Source organism: Ptiloglossa arizonensis, chromosome 2 (assembly GCF_051014685.1).
Source record: "Ptiloglossa arizonensis isolate GNS036 chromosome 2, iyPtiAriz1_principal, whole genome shotgun sequence".
In the NCBI taxonomy this organism is placed as follows: Eukaryota; Metazoa; Arthropoda; class Insecta; order Hymenoptera; family Colletidae; genus Ptiloglossa; species Ptiloglossa arizonensis.
The window spans coordinates 25,576,724-25,596,211 of NC_135049.1; the positions used below are offsets into that span (position 1 = coordinate 25,576,724).

Here is a 19,488-nt window from a genome sequence, read left to right on the forward strand (position 1 = left end):
GTAGCATACGAATTATTCGTATCTTTCAAATAGTAAACGGACTGTTCGAAAGATATAAATAATTATGGTGCAAAGAAAAGCAATGGACGATCGTTTACGATTTCTACCGGTGAAAAAATGCTACATCGAATTCGTGTCTCGCGTTACGTGAAATTTCGCGGAAAGCTGAGGTTGAAACCATTCCTAGAAACATTCCTCGTATACTTCAGACATGTGAGAATATTATACGATGAAAACTGAAACGGAAACCTGCATTGACAGCGAGACATAAGGAGGATCGTGTCAGCTCTGCAAAACGACATGTAAGTGCAATGGAGAAAGATACGGAAAGACCGATATCGTTTTCGTTAAAGACCGAATTAACGCAACCGCGTACTTGATAATTTGTCGTTGCAACTTAATAACAGCACACGTGTACTATATTTTCGCCGAGAAGTCTACTCACAAAATTGCTCTGTATTTACACACCGTTTATTGTAAAAACTAAGAATTATATAAACTAACAAGTACGAACGTAAGAGTACGAGTCAGTTCGAAGAGGATCGAGCAATATTATATCGCGAAATTGAAACAGGTTAGAAAGATCCCGGTTATGAAATAAAGTTTAAAAATAGGTTCGTTAGACCCTGGTTCCCGCGTAATCTTCTCGAAAGACTACACAAGGTTGTTTATCGATTTCTGAAAAAAAAAGAGATCGAAACGTTGAACCGAAGTTTCGTATCCTCTTTGTACACCTCTGGAAAGATGAAATAAACGTATGAATATTCTGACGCAATATCTCGAGTGAAACGATCGACGATAAAATTATCGCTCGAAACCATTGAAAAGTGCACATTACCATTATTGAGAAAAAGAAAGAAAAAAATAAATAGCAAAGCGTTTACCGTATATTTCCAAGAAACCGAAAAAGAATTTGTTCGTGCGACGAGAATCGACCGAAATTCCCCTACGAAAGAGAGCTCGTCGAATTCCGGCTCGTTTCGACGCAGCTGGTAAACAATTATAAACATGTGTCACAATGGAGACAATTGCTGCACTCCCACGGCCATTAGCCGCGTTTCCCGCGGGCCTAAGTTCCGCAAAAGGGGCCCCGTTTTCGCTGCGTTATTTACTTATCTATTCATTTATTTACATTTTCGTCCGCGTCCAGCGCCGATCGAAATTCGCGTAGAAACGATTCCGAAACGCGAAGATCGACGTCGCGTAGATCATTCCATTATCTTTGGATGAATAATTCATTGCATAAATAATTCATTCGGGACGGAGTATCATCGAGGCGTGCTCGATAATCGTTGATTTATTTATGACAAAGTGGTGTCGCGAAATTGTTCGATCCGTCGCGTTAATGGGGCAACAATTTCGCTCTTAATATCCAGGCATATTTCTCGGCTTCTTGTACGCGCGTCCACTCGGCAATCACTCGGGTTCTCGCAATTATGTCTTTTCGCATTGTCTCCGCGGTGCTCGAGGTCGCGCCATTCGTTCGAAAGTTTCCGGTCTACGAATGATTTTTCGGCGTTCCCGCCGGCGATTGTCCTCGTTCGTATCCTTTCTCTTCTTGATTCCCAGTCACGTTTAAACGTAGGTTCATTTCGTGCAACTTTGACCGGAGAAAACATCGATGTACCGACAAAATGATAAATAATATCCTTTGAATTGAAATTTTCGCTCTCGACGCGCGAAACTTTCGCACGAGACTCCTCTATCTCGCGACACGTTGACTGCTGTTACGTTTACGTACACTGTCGAAAGAGCATCTTTCGATCTATACAGAAACGAAGCCTTTCTGTACACACGATCGATGTACGTTACTGATCGAACTTTGACCGTAGAAAACATCGATATACGAAGAAAAGGAAAAATACCCTTTAAATTAAAATTTGTTCTTTCGACCCACGAAACTCTCGTACGAGACTCCTCTATTCCGTGACACGTTGACTGTTGTCGCGTTTGCGTACACTGTCGAAAGACCACCTTTCGATCTATACAGAAACGAAGCTTTTTTGTACACACGATCGATGTACGTTACTGATCGAACTTTGACCGTAGAAAACATGGATATACCCTGAAGAAAAGGAAAAATACCCTTTAAATTAAAATTTGTTCTTTCGACCCGCGAAACTCTCGTACGAGACTCTTGTATTCCACGACACGTTGACTGCTGTCACGTGTACGTACACTGACTGTCAAAAGAGCACTCTTTGATCTTTACGGAAACGAAGCCTTTTTATACGCACGATCGATGCTACCGATTGAACTTCGACCGGAGAGAACATCGATGCACAAAAACAAAACGAGGTTTCAAGTTAAAATCTTTTCTTTTTTTTCCTATCGAGAATATTTGCATATTTCTCGCGCGTAAACATTACTTTCGGAGCACTCGCGGCTGGTGGAACGCTCCTCTCGCGCTCCCGTTCCGTCTCGAATTCCGCGCGAGCGTTCCTCGAGCGTGGAAATCAGCCGTGAACGCGACTCCGAACCGAGATAAATAAGAAAACTCGAAAATTCAAAACGCAACGGCATCGCGGGGGGGAAATGTTTTATTATCGTGCAAAATTTCCCAGCTTCCTCGTCGCCAAGAAATGAACGTTCACAGATATTGGCTCCATGGAAGGATATTTACTTTACGTGTGTCAAATTTCGAGTCAATCGATCTGAGTGGTTCTCGAGATATTACGTCGAGCGGCTTGAGAAATGTCGTTTCGTCGAAAATGACTTTGAAATTTGACGTACAGCCTTATTGTCTTACAAATACAAACATACACACACGAAGTTCGATTCGAAGCTCTGTATCACGATACTGCTAGCGTTTCACCGTAATCTTTCTCGAGAAATGCTTTCGAATTAAGAAAATGTAAATAAAAAAAAAATAATTTTTCCCTCACCACGAAAATTGAACAAGATCACGCGAAAGTAAACGCGACGTTAAAAATACTATAACTCGACGACGAGAATAATTTCAACTCTTAAGTCGTGCTTTATTGAAACTCGCGGTCGAAAAGTAAAGGCGTGTTTACATCGTGGACAAGAAACAGACATTTCGGGTATTCCAAACCGATACTGGAATTCAACGACAACCGGCAAAGTTAGCGATCATCGACTCGATTCTTTTTCCCTACGAAAGAAATGGAACCGTAGGCAACGGAGGGGAAACGATAATAAAAATTCCACGAATTTTCCACGAGGTGAAGAATGAACGGGAGCCAAAGTAGAAGGGTGGATCGTTCCGGTCGCTGGTGAATGAAGTCGTAACAAAGGAAGGCAAGAAGAAGAGGAATAAAAAGAGGGAGAGAAGAAGACAGTTTTCACGCACGGAGGCGCCAAAACGGTCTCGCGATAATTCCATTAATGTTACACGTCGCGTAGAACGTCGCGGGCCGCGTGACGTCATCCCGTCATTAATGACCCCGCCGAGATGGAAACGCGCCACGGAATTAACGCGTGCAACGCTCGTTCGCGAACAATGCGGTTACATTTTCGCGAACGCCTCGACGGAAATACGTCGTGTTACCGACGATACGAAACGATTCGTAACTTTCACGAAACTTAGCGTTTCGAACGATCAAACGTCCAAAATGAAATTTGGATGTTGAAAAGATCTCATCTTAGAAAGTAATCGATCTACCTTGATTTCCAATTACTAGGATTGAAAGTGTAGACGTTTCAAGTCTTTGGGTAAAAATGTACCAAATGTATGGAACTTGTTTGATTTTATAGTACAATATGAGATTTAAGGAAATAGAGAAGCAATCTTATTTATTATGAAGAGTGTGACAAATGTACGGAACTTGTGTGTTTAACTTCATAGTACAATGAGAGATTTAAGGAAATAGAGAAGCAATCTTATTTATTATGAAGAGTGTACCAAATATTCGGAACTTGTGTGTTTAACTTCATAGTACAATGTGAGATTTAAGAAAATAGAGAAGCAATCGTATTTGTTATGAAGAGTGTGACAAATGGGCGGACCTTGTGTGTTTAATTTCATAGTACAATGTGAGATTTAAGGAAATAGAGAAGCAGTCGTATTTATTATAAAGAATGTACCAAATGTACAGATACTTATAAATTTAATTTATAAGTGTCATATTTAAAACATAAGTATAAGTATAAGTATAAGATTTTATTAATTATATATTTGTATATAATATATTATGCGCATATATGTATATTTATACTTATGTTTATACTTATTTATAAATATAAATACTTATAAGATAAGTATTTATATTTATGCTTATGTTTAACTTCATAGTACAATGTGAGATTTGAGGAATTAGAGAAGCGGTCGTATTTATTATAACAGGTATAATTATAGAAAAAGAATGCTATATACTAAGAGGGTACGATGTGTCGAAGGAACAAGGTAAACGCTTTTACCCTATATAGGAATATTCTGTTATGCAAGCGTTACAATAGACGAATAATGTGTGTTTTTTTTTTCTAATTAAGGCAAAATTAAATTTAAAAGTATTATCGAAGCTAATGCCTAGTCGAACTGGAAAAACATCACCGAAAATAGAAGTGGAGAAACTTTTGCTGCACGAAATATTAATAGAAGAAAATGAGGAACTAGAATTAAGCGGAAATGACACAGATGAAGTCATTGTAGTGTTACACAGAATACCAGGATGTAACAGCTATCATAAACTTGGCGTAATAGAGTGATACCGATCCTATAAAAATTACAATAATCGAGCATATTCTTCTTCTTCTTCTTCCTCGTTTTTTTTCAAAATATTTCGAATAAAAGATCGTCCAATAGTTTGGAATACATAGATTTGATTTCTTTAATTTCTCTGTAAAAAAAAAGAAGGACTGAATACTATTTCTTTTTTGCTTTGTATTCTATATACGAACTTATAAATAAAATTATCTAAAGTCTTACGTGAACACTTTTTGTAGTAGAATTAAGTGAAAATCTTTTTTCCCCAATTTTTTCGATCCGCAAATGATGCGAAAGATTTTGTAATTATCAATTTTTAAAAGATTCTGCTAACGTTACCTAATCACGAATAACTATACATAAAAAATACCGATGCACAGTATTATTTTAAACAAAATTATTTAAAAACGATGCCTCGACGTCTAAAAAAGAATCGTTTTATAAACCAGAATCGGCTGATCGAAGAAAAAGTAGTAAACTTCGAAGTTACCGTAAACAAATGAATACATAAAACTTTAACTGCGTCTTTCTCAAAAACACAGTTTTTTGTGCCAACAGCTTGGATAATTCGATTGTCGTTGAAACAATCTCGATTAAATTTGGCGCCAGTATTCATAATCGCGTTACCTATCCTGTAAAATACAATTTTTGTTTGCAAATAATTTTCAAAATAAAATAAAAGCCTCTTCGAGGAAAAGAGCCAGCCTGCTCTCTTTCAAATGTTACTGTTTCTACCAGTATCAAAATTTTCAAACTTCCGTACGTCGTACAATAGAGAAGACATTGAAAAATAATAATTTTACCCGAGACGAGATTTTGAAAGACTGTTGGAGACGAAATCAAGGCCGCCAGGATACCCCGCACTCCGCGGATGAGATCAACACCATTCTGTTTGCTCTCGTCTAATATATACGTACAGAATTTAAATGTGAAGTTTATCGTATCGTTGATCCATAGTAAAAAAAAAGAAAAGAAAATTTCAATCGTGTACTGTTGTCATAAAAAATTTGTAAAGGCACCCCACGTTTCATCGCTATTAAGGTCGGCGCAACTCGTCGATCTAACCTTAGGCCAATGGTGGGATCTAAATACAAATACAGTCGAGCGTAAAAATATTCGAACACCGGTGCAAAGTCGAGTGTTGAGCTTTGTATTTCTAGCGTGTGTGCAAAGAACAACAAAAAAAAAATATACCACGTTACGCTGAAGTGTCTTTTATTATTTACTTCGTGCAATAAGCAGAACATTTTCGAATTTCTATTATCTGGAAACTGTACTCTGGTACAAGATGATACATTTTCTTTCCTCTGGACACGAATCGTAATATTTTTGCGAGCGACTGTATTTCATTTGTTACCGCGATCGACCGTGCCGATTTGTTCAGAAATCGTGTCGCTACAAATCGCAGAATTTAATCACGAATTGCATCTGAAATTCGTCTTTGTATTATTACTCGGTAAAAATAATTAATTTTATCGAACAACCGAGGGGAAAAAACTCAATAAAGAATCCATAAGTACATAATAAATTTACTCGGATTAGGTTCGTTTCGAAAACACACGATACGATCAGAAAAATGTTGATCGTCCTGGAATTTCAGCTTGTAAACAAGTCAAGACGAATCTGCGTCCTATATCGAAATGGAATTGGCTAAAAAAGAGAGGAATTCTTAAAGAAAAAATTCTTAAAGAATTATAATGCTTCTCATTCCTATTCGGCTGGATTACGTTGCGTCTAAACTTAGCAGTCGTTTCAAGCTACGTATCAGTGGTTAACTCGCGTGGATCTTCTCCTTTTTACAATTTTGGTGCAAGACGAACATCACCGTTAGTCTATGAATACAATTGTAGCTCTTCTCGAATATAAATATCGTTCTGTTCTTATCGGTCGTTGATCAATTATCGATCCACCGAGTGGTCGTTTTAGAAGTTTTCGTCGATGCAATTGTCCGAATGAACGAAAAAGAAAGAACGAAATAAAATCGAATTGTCGTCGAATAGTGGCGACATCGATCGCGTAGCGAATTCAGAAGATCCTTCGAGAGCCAGAAATCGCGATCAAGTTGCGTTCGAGATCGCGCGAAACTACGCAGAAACCTGACACACACGCCAGCCACGCTATTCCGCGGTTGCGATATTGCGTGCGGTAATTACTGGCCGAAGGGGAACGGTGTCCCCCCCTTCCCTCGTCGTTGAAGCAGAGCGAGAAAGACGACCGGGGCTCTCGGTGCACGAGATCGCGTATGCAAATGATAATTATCGGGTTCAAGCGCGCTGGAAAGATCAATTAGTTGTGCCGCGCGGAGAACGTGATGTGGTTGTCATTCTGCGACCACGGTTCGACGAAAATATCGCGATATCGATACGTGGCGAGCATCCGGATGTGAAACGATCGGTATCGACACGCTCGGCAACGATACTCGCTTAGAAACGTAAACGAAGGGAGTACGTTCATTTTCGGAGCGGAGATGCGATCGGTGCACACCTCGTGCGGGAATTCTATATTCGTATTCGTTGAGAATGTTCCGCCGACGCCCATCGGCGTTCGTCGCACGGCACCGAGCGTTCGTAAACGGTTATGAACCGTAAACCGTTTTTAGGTGTCCGGAATCGAATTACGAAACTCGAGAAGTCTCCACTGAGATCGTTTATCGAACTTTTCCGTTTTCGAATGTTCGAATACTTACCCTACTCGCTGAATACGATTCGAATTGCCTATTTGCAGAATGTGGACTTCGAATCGAGTTCTTCGGTTCGTTGTACCGTATTCTTACGCTTACCTTGTTCCAAAGTTGTTACGATTGAAAGAAGCTTGGAATACTCGGATGTTTGAAAGGCTCGAATGCATTGGACGACTTGAATGTCTTGAGTGGCTTAAGTGTCTCGAAAGACTCGAATGTATCGAACGTCTTGAGTGTCTCGAAAGATTCGAATGTTTCGAACGGAATACTTAAATGGTTTTGAAATATTGGAAGTCTTGAATAATCTCTTGGAAGTCTAGAATATCTTGAATATCTGAAAACTGTCGAAAGCTTTGATAAAGAAGTGAACAAAGGTAAAAATTATCTAGAAAGAATATAAAAACAGGATTTTATCCGCTACGATAATTCTCAATCTAATTGTGTAAGATAAATACGAGGCAATTTTTCGATACTACAGCATCGTCCGGTAACGTCAAGATTGTTAAAAGTTTCAATGTTTTCGAGACTTTCGAGACTGCGGGTGTATTCGAGATCAGCGAGGCATTATCGAGAACTTTCGGAACATTCGAGATCTTCGAGTCTTTTGAAAACAATCCGAAAGTCTCGGCGAAACTCAAAATTCTACGTTCTCAACTTTGCTGGGAAATTTTCAAACAAGATTATCAAAGTCCCGTGGCTATTTGTAAGCGTCCGAAGCACCGAAAGGGTTAAATAGAAATCGATGATGGTTGCACCGATCCTCGATGTGGAAACCGCAGCAAAATGTCACAATAAACTCCAAAGTATCGAGCGAAATGTAGAATCAGGGGTAGGAATATCTGTTAGAATTAAGTCTTCTGTGTTCTTTCCCTTGGAAATAAAAAGTGGAGTTTGGAAGGGGAAGTTTGAGCTCCGAGAGGGATGTTGACAAAGAGGTATGGGGTTTTTCGAGATATAGCAGCCCTTGAACGACCGCACCGGGAATTTATGAGTGTAATTCTCGACTCAAGAATGATCAAAAATAAAAACGAAACGGAAGGATGTAGAGCCATCTGTTCTGTTTTTCCAAGACCCCACTTTTCTTGCTTTTGACGTCTAACAACTTGCAAGACGCGCTCCTAAATTTTCCACGCTGTTTTAGGTACAATCTGTACCGTCTGTAGAAACGAGAACGGATAAATGCGAGTTTAGGCCGTAGGTGTACAATGTGCAGTCACCGAATTCAAATCGTAAACGAATTCAATTTCTAACGAAACGATACTCAACGTTTTACACAAATACGACTCTCAACTCCTGTCCAAATACTTTCTATGTTACGCTATGTCCACGAGAACGATCCGACAACGCTTACATATGCAAATCGTGGATACAAATAAGAACAAAACCAGATACTGGTTAAACTACGAAGATCTGAATATTGTTACGCGAGTCGCGTTGATTGTATCGAAGTCACGTGTCAAACAACCTGTATTTCAGATCAAAAGTCACACTTGGATCGACGTTTGAATTTACACAGATTTTCAAATAAATTTCGTATTCAATTTGATTAAATTGTGCTCTAGTTCTTGCCTGAAATTGTACAAATGTCGAGTAACGTGTTAAGCATTTTGTTCGATCGACCGATAACAATGCTTGCACGCCACTTATTTAAACGATTCAATTACCGGATACAGATTTTCCTACGACTATTATAATTTCGAGAACGGTCGATTTTGGCGGAAAAGAAATTCTCGGACCAGGAAGAGACGTCTCTCGTGGTGAAATTTGAATCAGTGAAAATTTACTTTGAAGAAATACGAATCGAACGGCAATTTGTCAAAGTAGTTCATTCGACGAACTGGCGCGAATTGAATTTTTACAGAGGTTCGAATGAAAAATCTAGGATCGCGATTCTCCAATAAGGGGTTAAAATGTCGCGGTCGCATACATACGAGCAATTACACGCGAGCCAACCAATTAGACAGAAATAATGCCGGATAATGCGATGATAATGAATCTGGGATAAAAAACGGTACGGAGAAACGTGATTTGCAAAAATTTCACGGCGCGTTAACACAGTGACGCTCGTCGCGGTTTAACAATAAGATTAATCAGTGTCACGATTCTTCCTTGTCACTGTTATTGACAACGATATTTTGTCGTTGTTGTTGTTTTTACACGTTCCCCCATTTTCAATGAGAAAATGCAGAAATGTAATGAATTCTTCTCTGTCGTCGACTTTGGGGTTCGAAAGGTTTCCCAGTTGCTGATTATGCTCGAAAATAAGTTACACAGGGACGATACTTGAGAATACTTAAACATACATGCACCTAGTTTCTTTATCGTCGCTATTTTAATTTAAAAAGTACCGATAAAATAGTATTTTAAGTTCGAATTCGAAAGTTGCATCCTTTCGTCGTGTTGTTTTAGGTTTGGATCGATGTTATTAAGAATACTTGTACAAATTTCTAAAGAAAGTATTTCGAATTATATTTCGTATGTAAACCTATTAGAAATATTTCTACATATTTTCAAAGAAAGTATTTCGAATTATAATTCATGTACAAACCTATTAAGAATATTTGTACATATTTCCAAAGAAAGTATTTCGAATTATAATTCGTATACAAACCTATTAAGAATACTTATACATATTTTAAAAGAAAGTATTTCGAATTATAATTTGTATACAAACCTATTAAGAATATTTATATATATTTCCAAAGAAAGTATTTCAAATTATAATTCGTATACAAACCTATTAAGAATACTTATACATATTTTAAAAGAAAGTATTTCGAATTATAATTTGTATACAAACCTATTAAGAATATTTATATATATTTCCAAAGAAAGTATTTCGAATTATAATTCGTATACAAACCTATTAAGAATATTTGTACATATTTTCAAAGAAAGTATTTCGAATTATAATTCGTATACAAACCTATTAAGAATATTTATACATACTTCCAAAGAAAGTATTTCAAATTATAATTCGTGATCAAACCTATTAAGAATATTTATACATACTTCCAAAGAAAGTATTTCAAATTATAATTCGTATATAAACCTACTAAGAATATTTATACATATTTCCAAAGAAAGTATTTCGAGTCATAATTCGTACATAAACGTATACATAAGTTTCACCAAAGAAGGCATAAAAAATACAATCGGAAAGTTTTTTCCTCGAGCTACCACACGTATGTCGTTGATATTGAACAGCGTTTACCTCGCTGATTTTCTTGGAAACTCTTGTTAAATGTAAACTAAGGTGCCGAAGGCGTAGACAGTAATATCGAAGAAACTTTCTTGCGGAAAGAAAGGATGTTGTTTCGGCAAGAACAAGAAACTTCGAAGCAGGGATGTTCAGCGTTTAAAATTCCGTTCTGGTGCTCGCTCTTTGCAATAATTATCGTTCCAAGGATCGCGGGAAGCTTGATCGAGGAAGCTGCGTTAATGAACGGAAAAATTAAAAATAATACCATCGAGATAACGGAGAAATACGAATCGATACTCGTTGGTGTTACGATCGTACAAATTTAACACTATCCGAGTCTGTAGGAAAAATTAATAAATCTCTCGATCCACTCGGTCCCAATTCCAAAACCTTTCTTCGTATTTTTCAATTCCATTACCGAGCGCGAACGAAAGAATAACGCAAACACGCGTGAAAATATATATTTTTCCACTTTTTCATTTTCCTACGTATTTTCGTTTCTTTGAGTAGAGGACCTTCCCAGCTCTCTTTGATCGAAACGTTTGGAACGAAAAAAAGAAAAAAGAGAAGAAACTGTACGATAATTTGGTGTACGATAATTTCATCGATTCGAAGACAGAACTCGGACGAGAACGAATCGCAAGAGCGACGCGAAAGAAAGACAAGAGTGATCGATAGACGCGTTCTCTGAAAGCTGCAAGGTAATTTCGGTGACTGGTCGGCCAGTTGGAGTAATTGAATCTTATTTTTTAAGTTGCCCGATGCAAGGTCGGTCGATAGTTTTTCTCCTGCCGGCAGGAAACAGATCAGATACGTAATTCATTACAGCTTCCTCCATTTAATGCACCTAATGCTTCCGCTGGTTTTTACACCCGGCAATCCGACTTTCTTGGCGCACTAAAATTCATCTTGCAGGAAAGACGGCCTCGAGGCAAAGAAAAGGGCGAAATAAAAGGGAATCGAGAACGCAATAAACCAGCAACACGGAACGAGGGCCAGAAATAATTCAGCCTCGCGACTTTCGTCCTGTTTCGTGCGTCTTGTCTCGTGCGCCTGGATCCTTTATTTATTTTTAAATTGTATTTCCCGGCTGGAAACTGCCGCGTCTGAATATTCGAAAGAGTTCGTTGGGAAATGCTCCAATCGTGTTAAATTTTATCGTTCCCGGCCGAGAGACACGGCTGAGAAATGCAATCACGCCGCATCATCGTTCTAGATACGGATAAACAGTAATTATGGACAGCCGCAGCTATCGTGTTTACCGTGGATTCGAACACACACGCTGATTAAATATTCGACGAGACCGGTATCGCCATAAGTAGACAACGATCGTCTCTGTGATCGTATCCATTTTCAAAAATCGAAGAAACGGTTCCGTTAGTTGCACCGAGCGGTGTCTGAGAGAAAAGAAAATGAACATTTTTTGAGTAACTTGAAACAACGTAATTTGAAACGAAACAAGAGTGCGAAATTTCGATGCGTGTACCTTTCTTCGTACAAAAACCATGCATTCGTGCAACGTTGGAAAACAAACGATCCATAATTAATAAAAATAACGACGAAGAGGCGCGTGTACGTTAGAATTGTTTCAACGTTGCTCGTATCGATACCTGAACCGGATCCGAAATGTCGAAAATGTTGCGAACGTACGCACCGTTTGCCAAGACCGTTGGAAATTATTTTCACGAAGATTCAATTATCTCACGAAGCGGTCCACGAAGATAGTTGCCGAAACGTCCGGTTAAATATACGTGATGTTTTATTCTTTCGCAGCGGCTGGTGAAAAATTCCTTTTAACGAAAATAAAAGATGGCTAAACCTCAAACGAGATAGAAAAAGAAAGGCAAAGTACAAATTTACATAGAAACGTAAACGAGTTCGATCGGTGCAGCGCTAGCCGGTGCACGCACTCACACAGAGAACGGATGCACCTGCGGACACGTGTGCGCCGATCTCGATATCGAGAACTCGCCTTTAATGACAGCCACTCGTAACGCAGGATCACTCGTCCTTGCAACCTGCCCAGGATCCTTGCCCCTTGCTTGCACGGTGTTGCGTCAATCGGCCAACGTGCCTCTTTTTCTACACGTTTGCGTACGTGTTCGTGCAATTCCTCATATCTCGCGGATACCTTCCATTAATTATCGTCGCCGACGTTTATCGCGGCGGACTGCACCGATTTTCGACCGGAGTCTCGAGCCACGATCCACGTCCCGATTCGCGGAAACATCGCGTATAAAATTCAAACAAGATCGTTCCTTTCTTCCTTCGAATTTCGATCCTTTCGTAACCGAGATTCGAAAACTCGACGCCCCTCGTGCGGACATTTTACAATCGCGTTTATCGAGCACGTCGTAAGAACGCCTATGGGCGTTCGACGCACGCGACGAACGATCGAATATCGATATATACAGTTGCAAGACTCGATCGATTCCATAAGAATTCTTACCATTAAGTTTCCGTACCGAGAACACTCGGATTTCTCTATTATACGATTCTACTTTTAGAAGGATTAAAACACCTTTTAATTTTTAATTCGCCGCACTCTTTGTCCAACCTCCGAACTTTTCAATTTCTCAGCAATTTATTCGTTCTCGAGTATCGTCTCGGGGTCGGGAATTTTTGAATTGTTTATTTAAAGCTTCTCCATCCATTCAAAGTCTTCTCAATTTGACATTTCCCTTCGGAACCAGCGATCGACTGTTCTCCGATTTCCTGATTGGAATTTTATAACATTTTATTCGAATTCTATTCCCTTCTTAACGGGAGCATAATTTTTCCAAACTTTAGAATTATTCTTGGCGGTATTTACATAATCCATATTTTGAAATGCAATTAATGTCTACTTATCTAATTTCCACTCTGCGCGAAAGTACAGTTTACCAATAATCGAAACTCTTTGATTTCAATCGCCAAGTTTCCGCGTAAAAACGCTTACATATATAATTTTAATCATTTTTTTTACCGCGCGGTGCATTGGCCAATCGTTATATCTTCATCTCGAAATGTTTATCGCGATTTACGAAAGTAGAATGCTCGTACTTTTGTAACGGCGCGCGCAAAAAAAATGTGAGATATTGCCAAGATTTTTGTAATAACATTTAGTTCCACGGCATCGCATAATGTTCTCTAATTATTACTCTTTTATTCGCGATCACTCGTCGCGATTAACGCAAGTAGAACTCGTCGAATTTTGCAATCCCTCTTCGTTATTAGTTGCGTTCGCGTTGATCCATTAAGTTCGTCGCATTATTACCAGTTTTTACGGATTTCAATATTTCCTAATCGACGTATTATCTTGGACTAATTGTCCCGGTGAACGGCAACAATCTCCCCGGATTTCGCAGCGTTCGTTAATCACCGAGTATCCGATAAATAAATAAACATTATGACTTTCTAATTCGATCGAACACGTGAATAAATTGTTCGCGGCTGTTTCCGATTATTAAAAAGGAAATTTCGCTCGACACAAGCCACCGTTTGAAAGTTTTCAATCACTTGTTACACGCGCGTACGTTCGATAAGGGAACGGGTATTTAATTATTATCGCGAAATTAACTTTGCCACATTTCACGATGGCAAGTATCCGTCGTAAAAATATTTGCAAGTTCAAAGACACCGAGTACAAGCGCAACAAGTATTCCTTCGTTAAATGAAATCAAATTTTTCTTTTATCCGATGTTTTGCCGACACGGTGTGCATTTCGTTAATTAGAAATAAAAAAGAAAAGAAAAGGAACTCTTCCCGACGCGGGTACGACCCGTGGATCCTGTAACTCGATCGACGAAGGTCGATAAAAATAGTAACATTAATAACAATCTTATCAAAGATGATGTACATAAACGCGTAAAAGGCCAGGTGCAGGTACATCGGTGTTATTAAAGCTAACCTCAAACTCAACGTTGCATCGTGAACCGTTTACAGGGAAACAGGCTAAACCTGTCTCGTGAGCACGGATGACAATTACTGAATCCGTCGTGGTGAACCTCCAACGAGTTTCCGTTAACACGATCGATGATTTCAGGGGAGGATCAATACCGAGGTGCCGGAGGATCCAGCAGCGGAAGTCCACCGGCGAGTTTGCTGGTGGTTCCTCAGCCTTTGACCGTGAAACCGTCTCATCCGTCGCACCTGAACCCTCATTTGAGCGGGCCTCATTCCCATCCACCGAGGAAGTACCAATGCAAAATGTGCCCACAGGTTAGTAACGATTGCCCGTACTTTATCGTTCTTTCACTTTCCAGATTCGACGATCGATACGGAGCCGGTGTAGGGAACTGTACCCTAGCTGCTATTAAATTTTACCTGTACCACTATTTAATCCAAGTACCCGACGTTGTTCAGGATAAGAAATATCGTTTAAATGCAAATATTCTTTTACCGCTTCCTGATATACGTTTCGCGTTTTATTTGCTCGTGTACCGATACTCGCGCACGGTACGACCAGGATAGGATCGATATCTCGGTAACCATCGATTCTAGCGAAAATTCTCACCGAATAGAAAAGTTGCGAAATTTAATTTTCGATCGCTTTTGTTGTGCGCGTTTTTACGGTAAAAGTAACGGTAAACGAGATATCGTGTACGGGTTTATAGTCGGCTCCAAACCGAACCGGGCAAAACTGCCTTTCGTTTATCTCGGTTAGTAACGACTCTATCGAAAATTTGTATACGATGAAAAAGTTTCAAAATTTCGTTCCCGAAAACTTTCTTCCTATACGATTTTATCGTAACACCGACGTGGAACGAGATAGGCGTACATTTAACGATCGACGACTACCGTAACTACCCCCTGCATGAATTTCGTCCAGTAGCATTTAAATGGTCTCCACGGATTTGTAAATTCCGTGCAAACTACTTCGACTTTCATTTTTCTCCAGTACAAAGATTTTCGAATCGTTTCTTCGCGTTTCGTGCACTCTATTCGCAATCCACCGTTCCTGTGATTCGATGCAAAGGTGGAAAACAGTTACTCAATCCCAACCGAAACAGCGCGATCGGGTAAAAGAGGGAGACGGCACGCAAAAATCCATCGAAGAAGAAAACAGCCCGAGTGCAATTAAGGTTCCCGCGGAAACGTAACTGGACATTTTTTTCGCCCTCTACGAGCCGATAATGGCTCGTTTTATGGCGCTTTAACCCTTTACGGTTCTCCTCGGGCCTCGAGGCTTCCGCGTACAGTAGTGGCTGCTGATTTTTACCGCAGGTACATTCGTGAGGCCACGATTCAACAAAGCCACGAGGGTTATTCGGCTTCTCGCCACTGTTGTAAAACACCGGCCATTCAGCTGGCAACCACTTTTCTCTCTCGGTGTAATACACCATAGAAGTTGTACAAGGGCTCGGGAAGGGAGCACCCTCTGGCTTTCTCCTAATTTCCCCTCTTCGCCTATCTGTCGTGCTCTCCAACCACCCCTTCGAACCTCTTCGCGTGCAATCTTCGCGAAACGTACGTCTGGCGTACAGAATACTTTTTCGCGAAAATTTTAGCACATTTCTGAATCTCTCTACTCGGCCACGATCGGTTCTTTTACCTTCGTATGTTTTTAATATCAGAAAAGGTTACGAAACGAGGCTTCGATATCCAATAAATATTCGAATTGTAACCATTTGGATTATCGAGAGGGAGTGTTTGCACTTTGCAAACTTGCAGCGGTTGCACTTGCACTTTTTGAGGGAATCAATGGAGAATTTATTTACAATTCTTGTAATTCTCTTCGATGGTATCAAACCCCTTTGCACTTGGTATTTAAACAAGTTCCTCGAACGGGGTTTCGATCATCGTTCTCGAAGCAATTTCATCGAATGCGTGGTCTCATAATCTCACAAATGCACGTTACACTCGCGAATGCATTAACTAATGTTTCTCGTCAAACGTCAAAATATACCTACAAATATATATGTAGGAGTATGACACTCGACCACGGGTCAATTTTCAAACTAGAAAAATACGAATGTATACAAATTGTCGACTTTGGTAAATATCACGTGCAAGTGCGTTATCGTAACGATTTCGAAAGGGTCGAGAATCAGAAACGAATGGAACGAAGGACAAACGTTGGTTGAAATTTTTCTCGAAGAAATGGACATTTTCGGAGTACCGCGAGCAGCCATTGCTCGCGAATTTCTCGATTTCCTTTCGAATGGGTATCGAGTCGTATTTTTCTTACGGATTCGCGCGAAAATCCCGAAAACTTTCGTCCGTAGTTCTGTCGCGGAAAAATCATTTCCCCCTCGGTTTCTGGCTCGCCCACACCTTACACGTGTATCGATTTTATTTCCATTTCGACTGGCTCGGTTTCTACGTCTCTCCCTCGAAAATCGAGCCCGATGTCTCCGACGGAGGGTCACAGGTAGGGAAAGGGGTTCGGTTCGACGAACGGACGACTGTTTTTTCGAAATCGAGCCATGGGCTGTTGCACGGTTCGTTTACGACGAGGACTTGCCGTTTACATCTTGTAACCCACGTCAGAGTCGAGGATTAACGCGTCGAAAGGCCAGGATTATCGTGCTTTCGAGCACGCTTAGTCCTTAAACGTCAAACGTTAACCTTGATTTCTCGTAGGTAGGTTGATCGATTGTTCCGCGGAGCGCGTTGGCGTTTATTCATCGAAAAAGAAGAAAATGAGAAATCGTTAACAACGAGAGGTACATCGAATGGTCGATTGGTAAATGTAATTTTATTCGTAAGATTATTTCCCCGATGAAACGTAAAGTGAACAGTACGACGCGATAAAACAATTAACGGTATCGAATTGATAAGCCGCTCGTTGCACGAAAGTTAGCCTAACTCGCGCGAACGATATTGCGGGAATACGTGTGGATCGAAAGTTGTAAAATAGAATCGGTCCCGTAGCCGTAATCCGATACCACGATCAATAATATAAAATCCAATCGACCGTAAGATCTGTAATTAAGTTTACGTTCGTAGCCCCCGCTTATCGAGAACGATCTTATCTCTTACCGTAACGTGAAATGTATCATCTTTTTCAAACGGTACGCGTTACCTACCGGTAATATTGATCGGTGCATCGCAATTTCCGAAAAACTTGTTTCGAATCGATATTCGTCGGGTCGAATCGGGTGTGGTTCGACGTACTGTGAACGAGTTAACCTCTTCGGGGATACCGAACCGTACGCGTATCTTCTCGTGTAATTTTATATATCGCGGAAGTAACCGTCATAACTGTGAATAAATATACATAATTAAATTCCCACTGGTACGTAGCAGCAACAACGTTGCGTAGTTCGCGAACGTCGAAGGTCGGTTTCGTTTCGAATTTTCCTTTCCGACGAAATGATTCATCCCCGAAAAAAAGAAGAAAAAAAAAACAAAAAAGATAAAAACAGAAAAAATGGACGAAAAGGGAGTTTAGAAACTCGTTTCGAATATTTTCAAGTACCCTCGTCGCCGGCCAATAAATTCTTACGGATCTCCTTCTCGTTTCGCTCGCTGTCCAAACGTTTGCAAACATAATCAGTGAGCGTTTATCGGTCACAGCAGTTACACGGTCGTTTGCACGTCGACTTTGTTCGTTGTTCGTAGCGATCGTTGGCCCGTTGCGGCAGGTAGCGGAAGGGTTGAGGCGATTTTCGAAAATTGAGCCGTCGTCGATGTTTCCCTGCGCGTTTACGACCGGATTTTACGGGTACGTCCTCCTAAAGAATCTCTAACCCTTTTCCCGGCGGCTGTTTGCAGATTTAAAAAAGTCCTGTAATCCTTTAACTGCCTCTTCTGTGGAGAACGTGAAAGCCGAAGTCCTCGTATTTTCGCTTCTTCTTCTTCTTCTTCTTCTTCTCCTTCTCCTATTTTTTTCTTTCTTTCTTTCTTTCTTTCTTCCTTTCTTTCTTTTTTTCTTTCTCTCCTTTTGACCTAATGACGCTCACGATTATCCTCTTTGGATTACCGCGCGTAATAATATCCTTTCTCTCTGTTCGCGCGTTTTTATTAATTAAGCCGAGCAAAAGTTACTTCGGCTTCGCGGTATCGACCGGTCGGGAACTCGAGAACGGTTTAAGGTTTGCAATTTTACCTCGCGGTGCGTTCCGATACACAAATTTTAGGGTTTCTCTCTCGCACCGTTTTGCAACCGCTTGACCTCCTCGAAGACGCGACACCGGGAACCAGTCACGGATCTCTAATTACGAAACAGGCGGCGAGATTTATACACCACGGTGATGGATCTCGCGAAATTTCGCGGCGTTTGATTTTTACGAGCCGCACGGTACGATACGGGACACCGTGGGCAGAAAGTAGATTTCAACGAAACTTACTCGACGACCACGGAATCGAAAATATAGTTTCTCGTACGATCGTATGTGCCAACGAAGGATAGTTAGTTAGTACACCGAGATATTTACGAACGAGACGATTACAATCTTTTGTAAGCGATCTTGCGTTGAAAACGACTGCGTTCTTTCGAATTAGTATGGTGTACTAGAATTACGAATTAGTCGGTACATTCTACGAGAAAAAACTGTCAAAAAGAATCAAAAATGCTGTATCAAAAGATTATAAGTAAATACCTATAAGAGAAACACCACTGATACACTTCTATACAGAATTATTCTTCAGATCGATATTTAATCGTGTTCGATTCGATTCTCGATACGACGATAAGTCGTAAAAAGCAATCAGTCGTTTGTCCACTTATTCGGTTTCTCTTTGATTGCATTCACGTTACATTCGCGACAACACGGGCTAACACGTGTCCCGAAAAAATAGAAACAACGTTTACCGTATCTGAACGAGGACACGTTGACTATCTTTTCAATTTCGTGTACCAGAATCGAACTTAACGCACCGATTGCGGCGCAATCGTTCTTACCGAACGTACTGAAATCAATGATGAAACGCGAGTCAAATGTTTCTCTGCGAAATTGAATCGCCCGCGGAACGAGAAACAACGATTCGCTTGTTCGTTTCGTAAACCGTGGCAAG

At 40.2% G+C, this 19,488-nt stretch overlaps 1 protein-coding gene across 1 annotated transcript in view; it reads left to right on the top strand.

Annotated features, from left to right (window-relative positions):
- LOC143143178 (uncharacterized) overlaps nt 1–19,488 on the top strand; it is a 220,890-nt gene that overhangs the window by 95,971 nt on the left and 105,431 nt on the right. Inside the window, exon 5 of the mRNA XM_076304164.1 lies at nt 14,573–14,748. Coding sequence (XP_076160279.1) covers nt 14,573–14,748 — 176 coding nt within the window. The remainder of the gene's footprint in view (nt 1–14,572; nt 14,749–19,488) is intronic.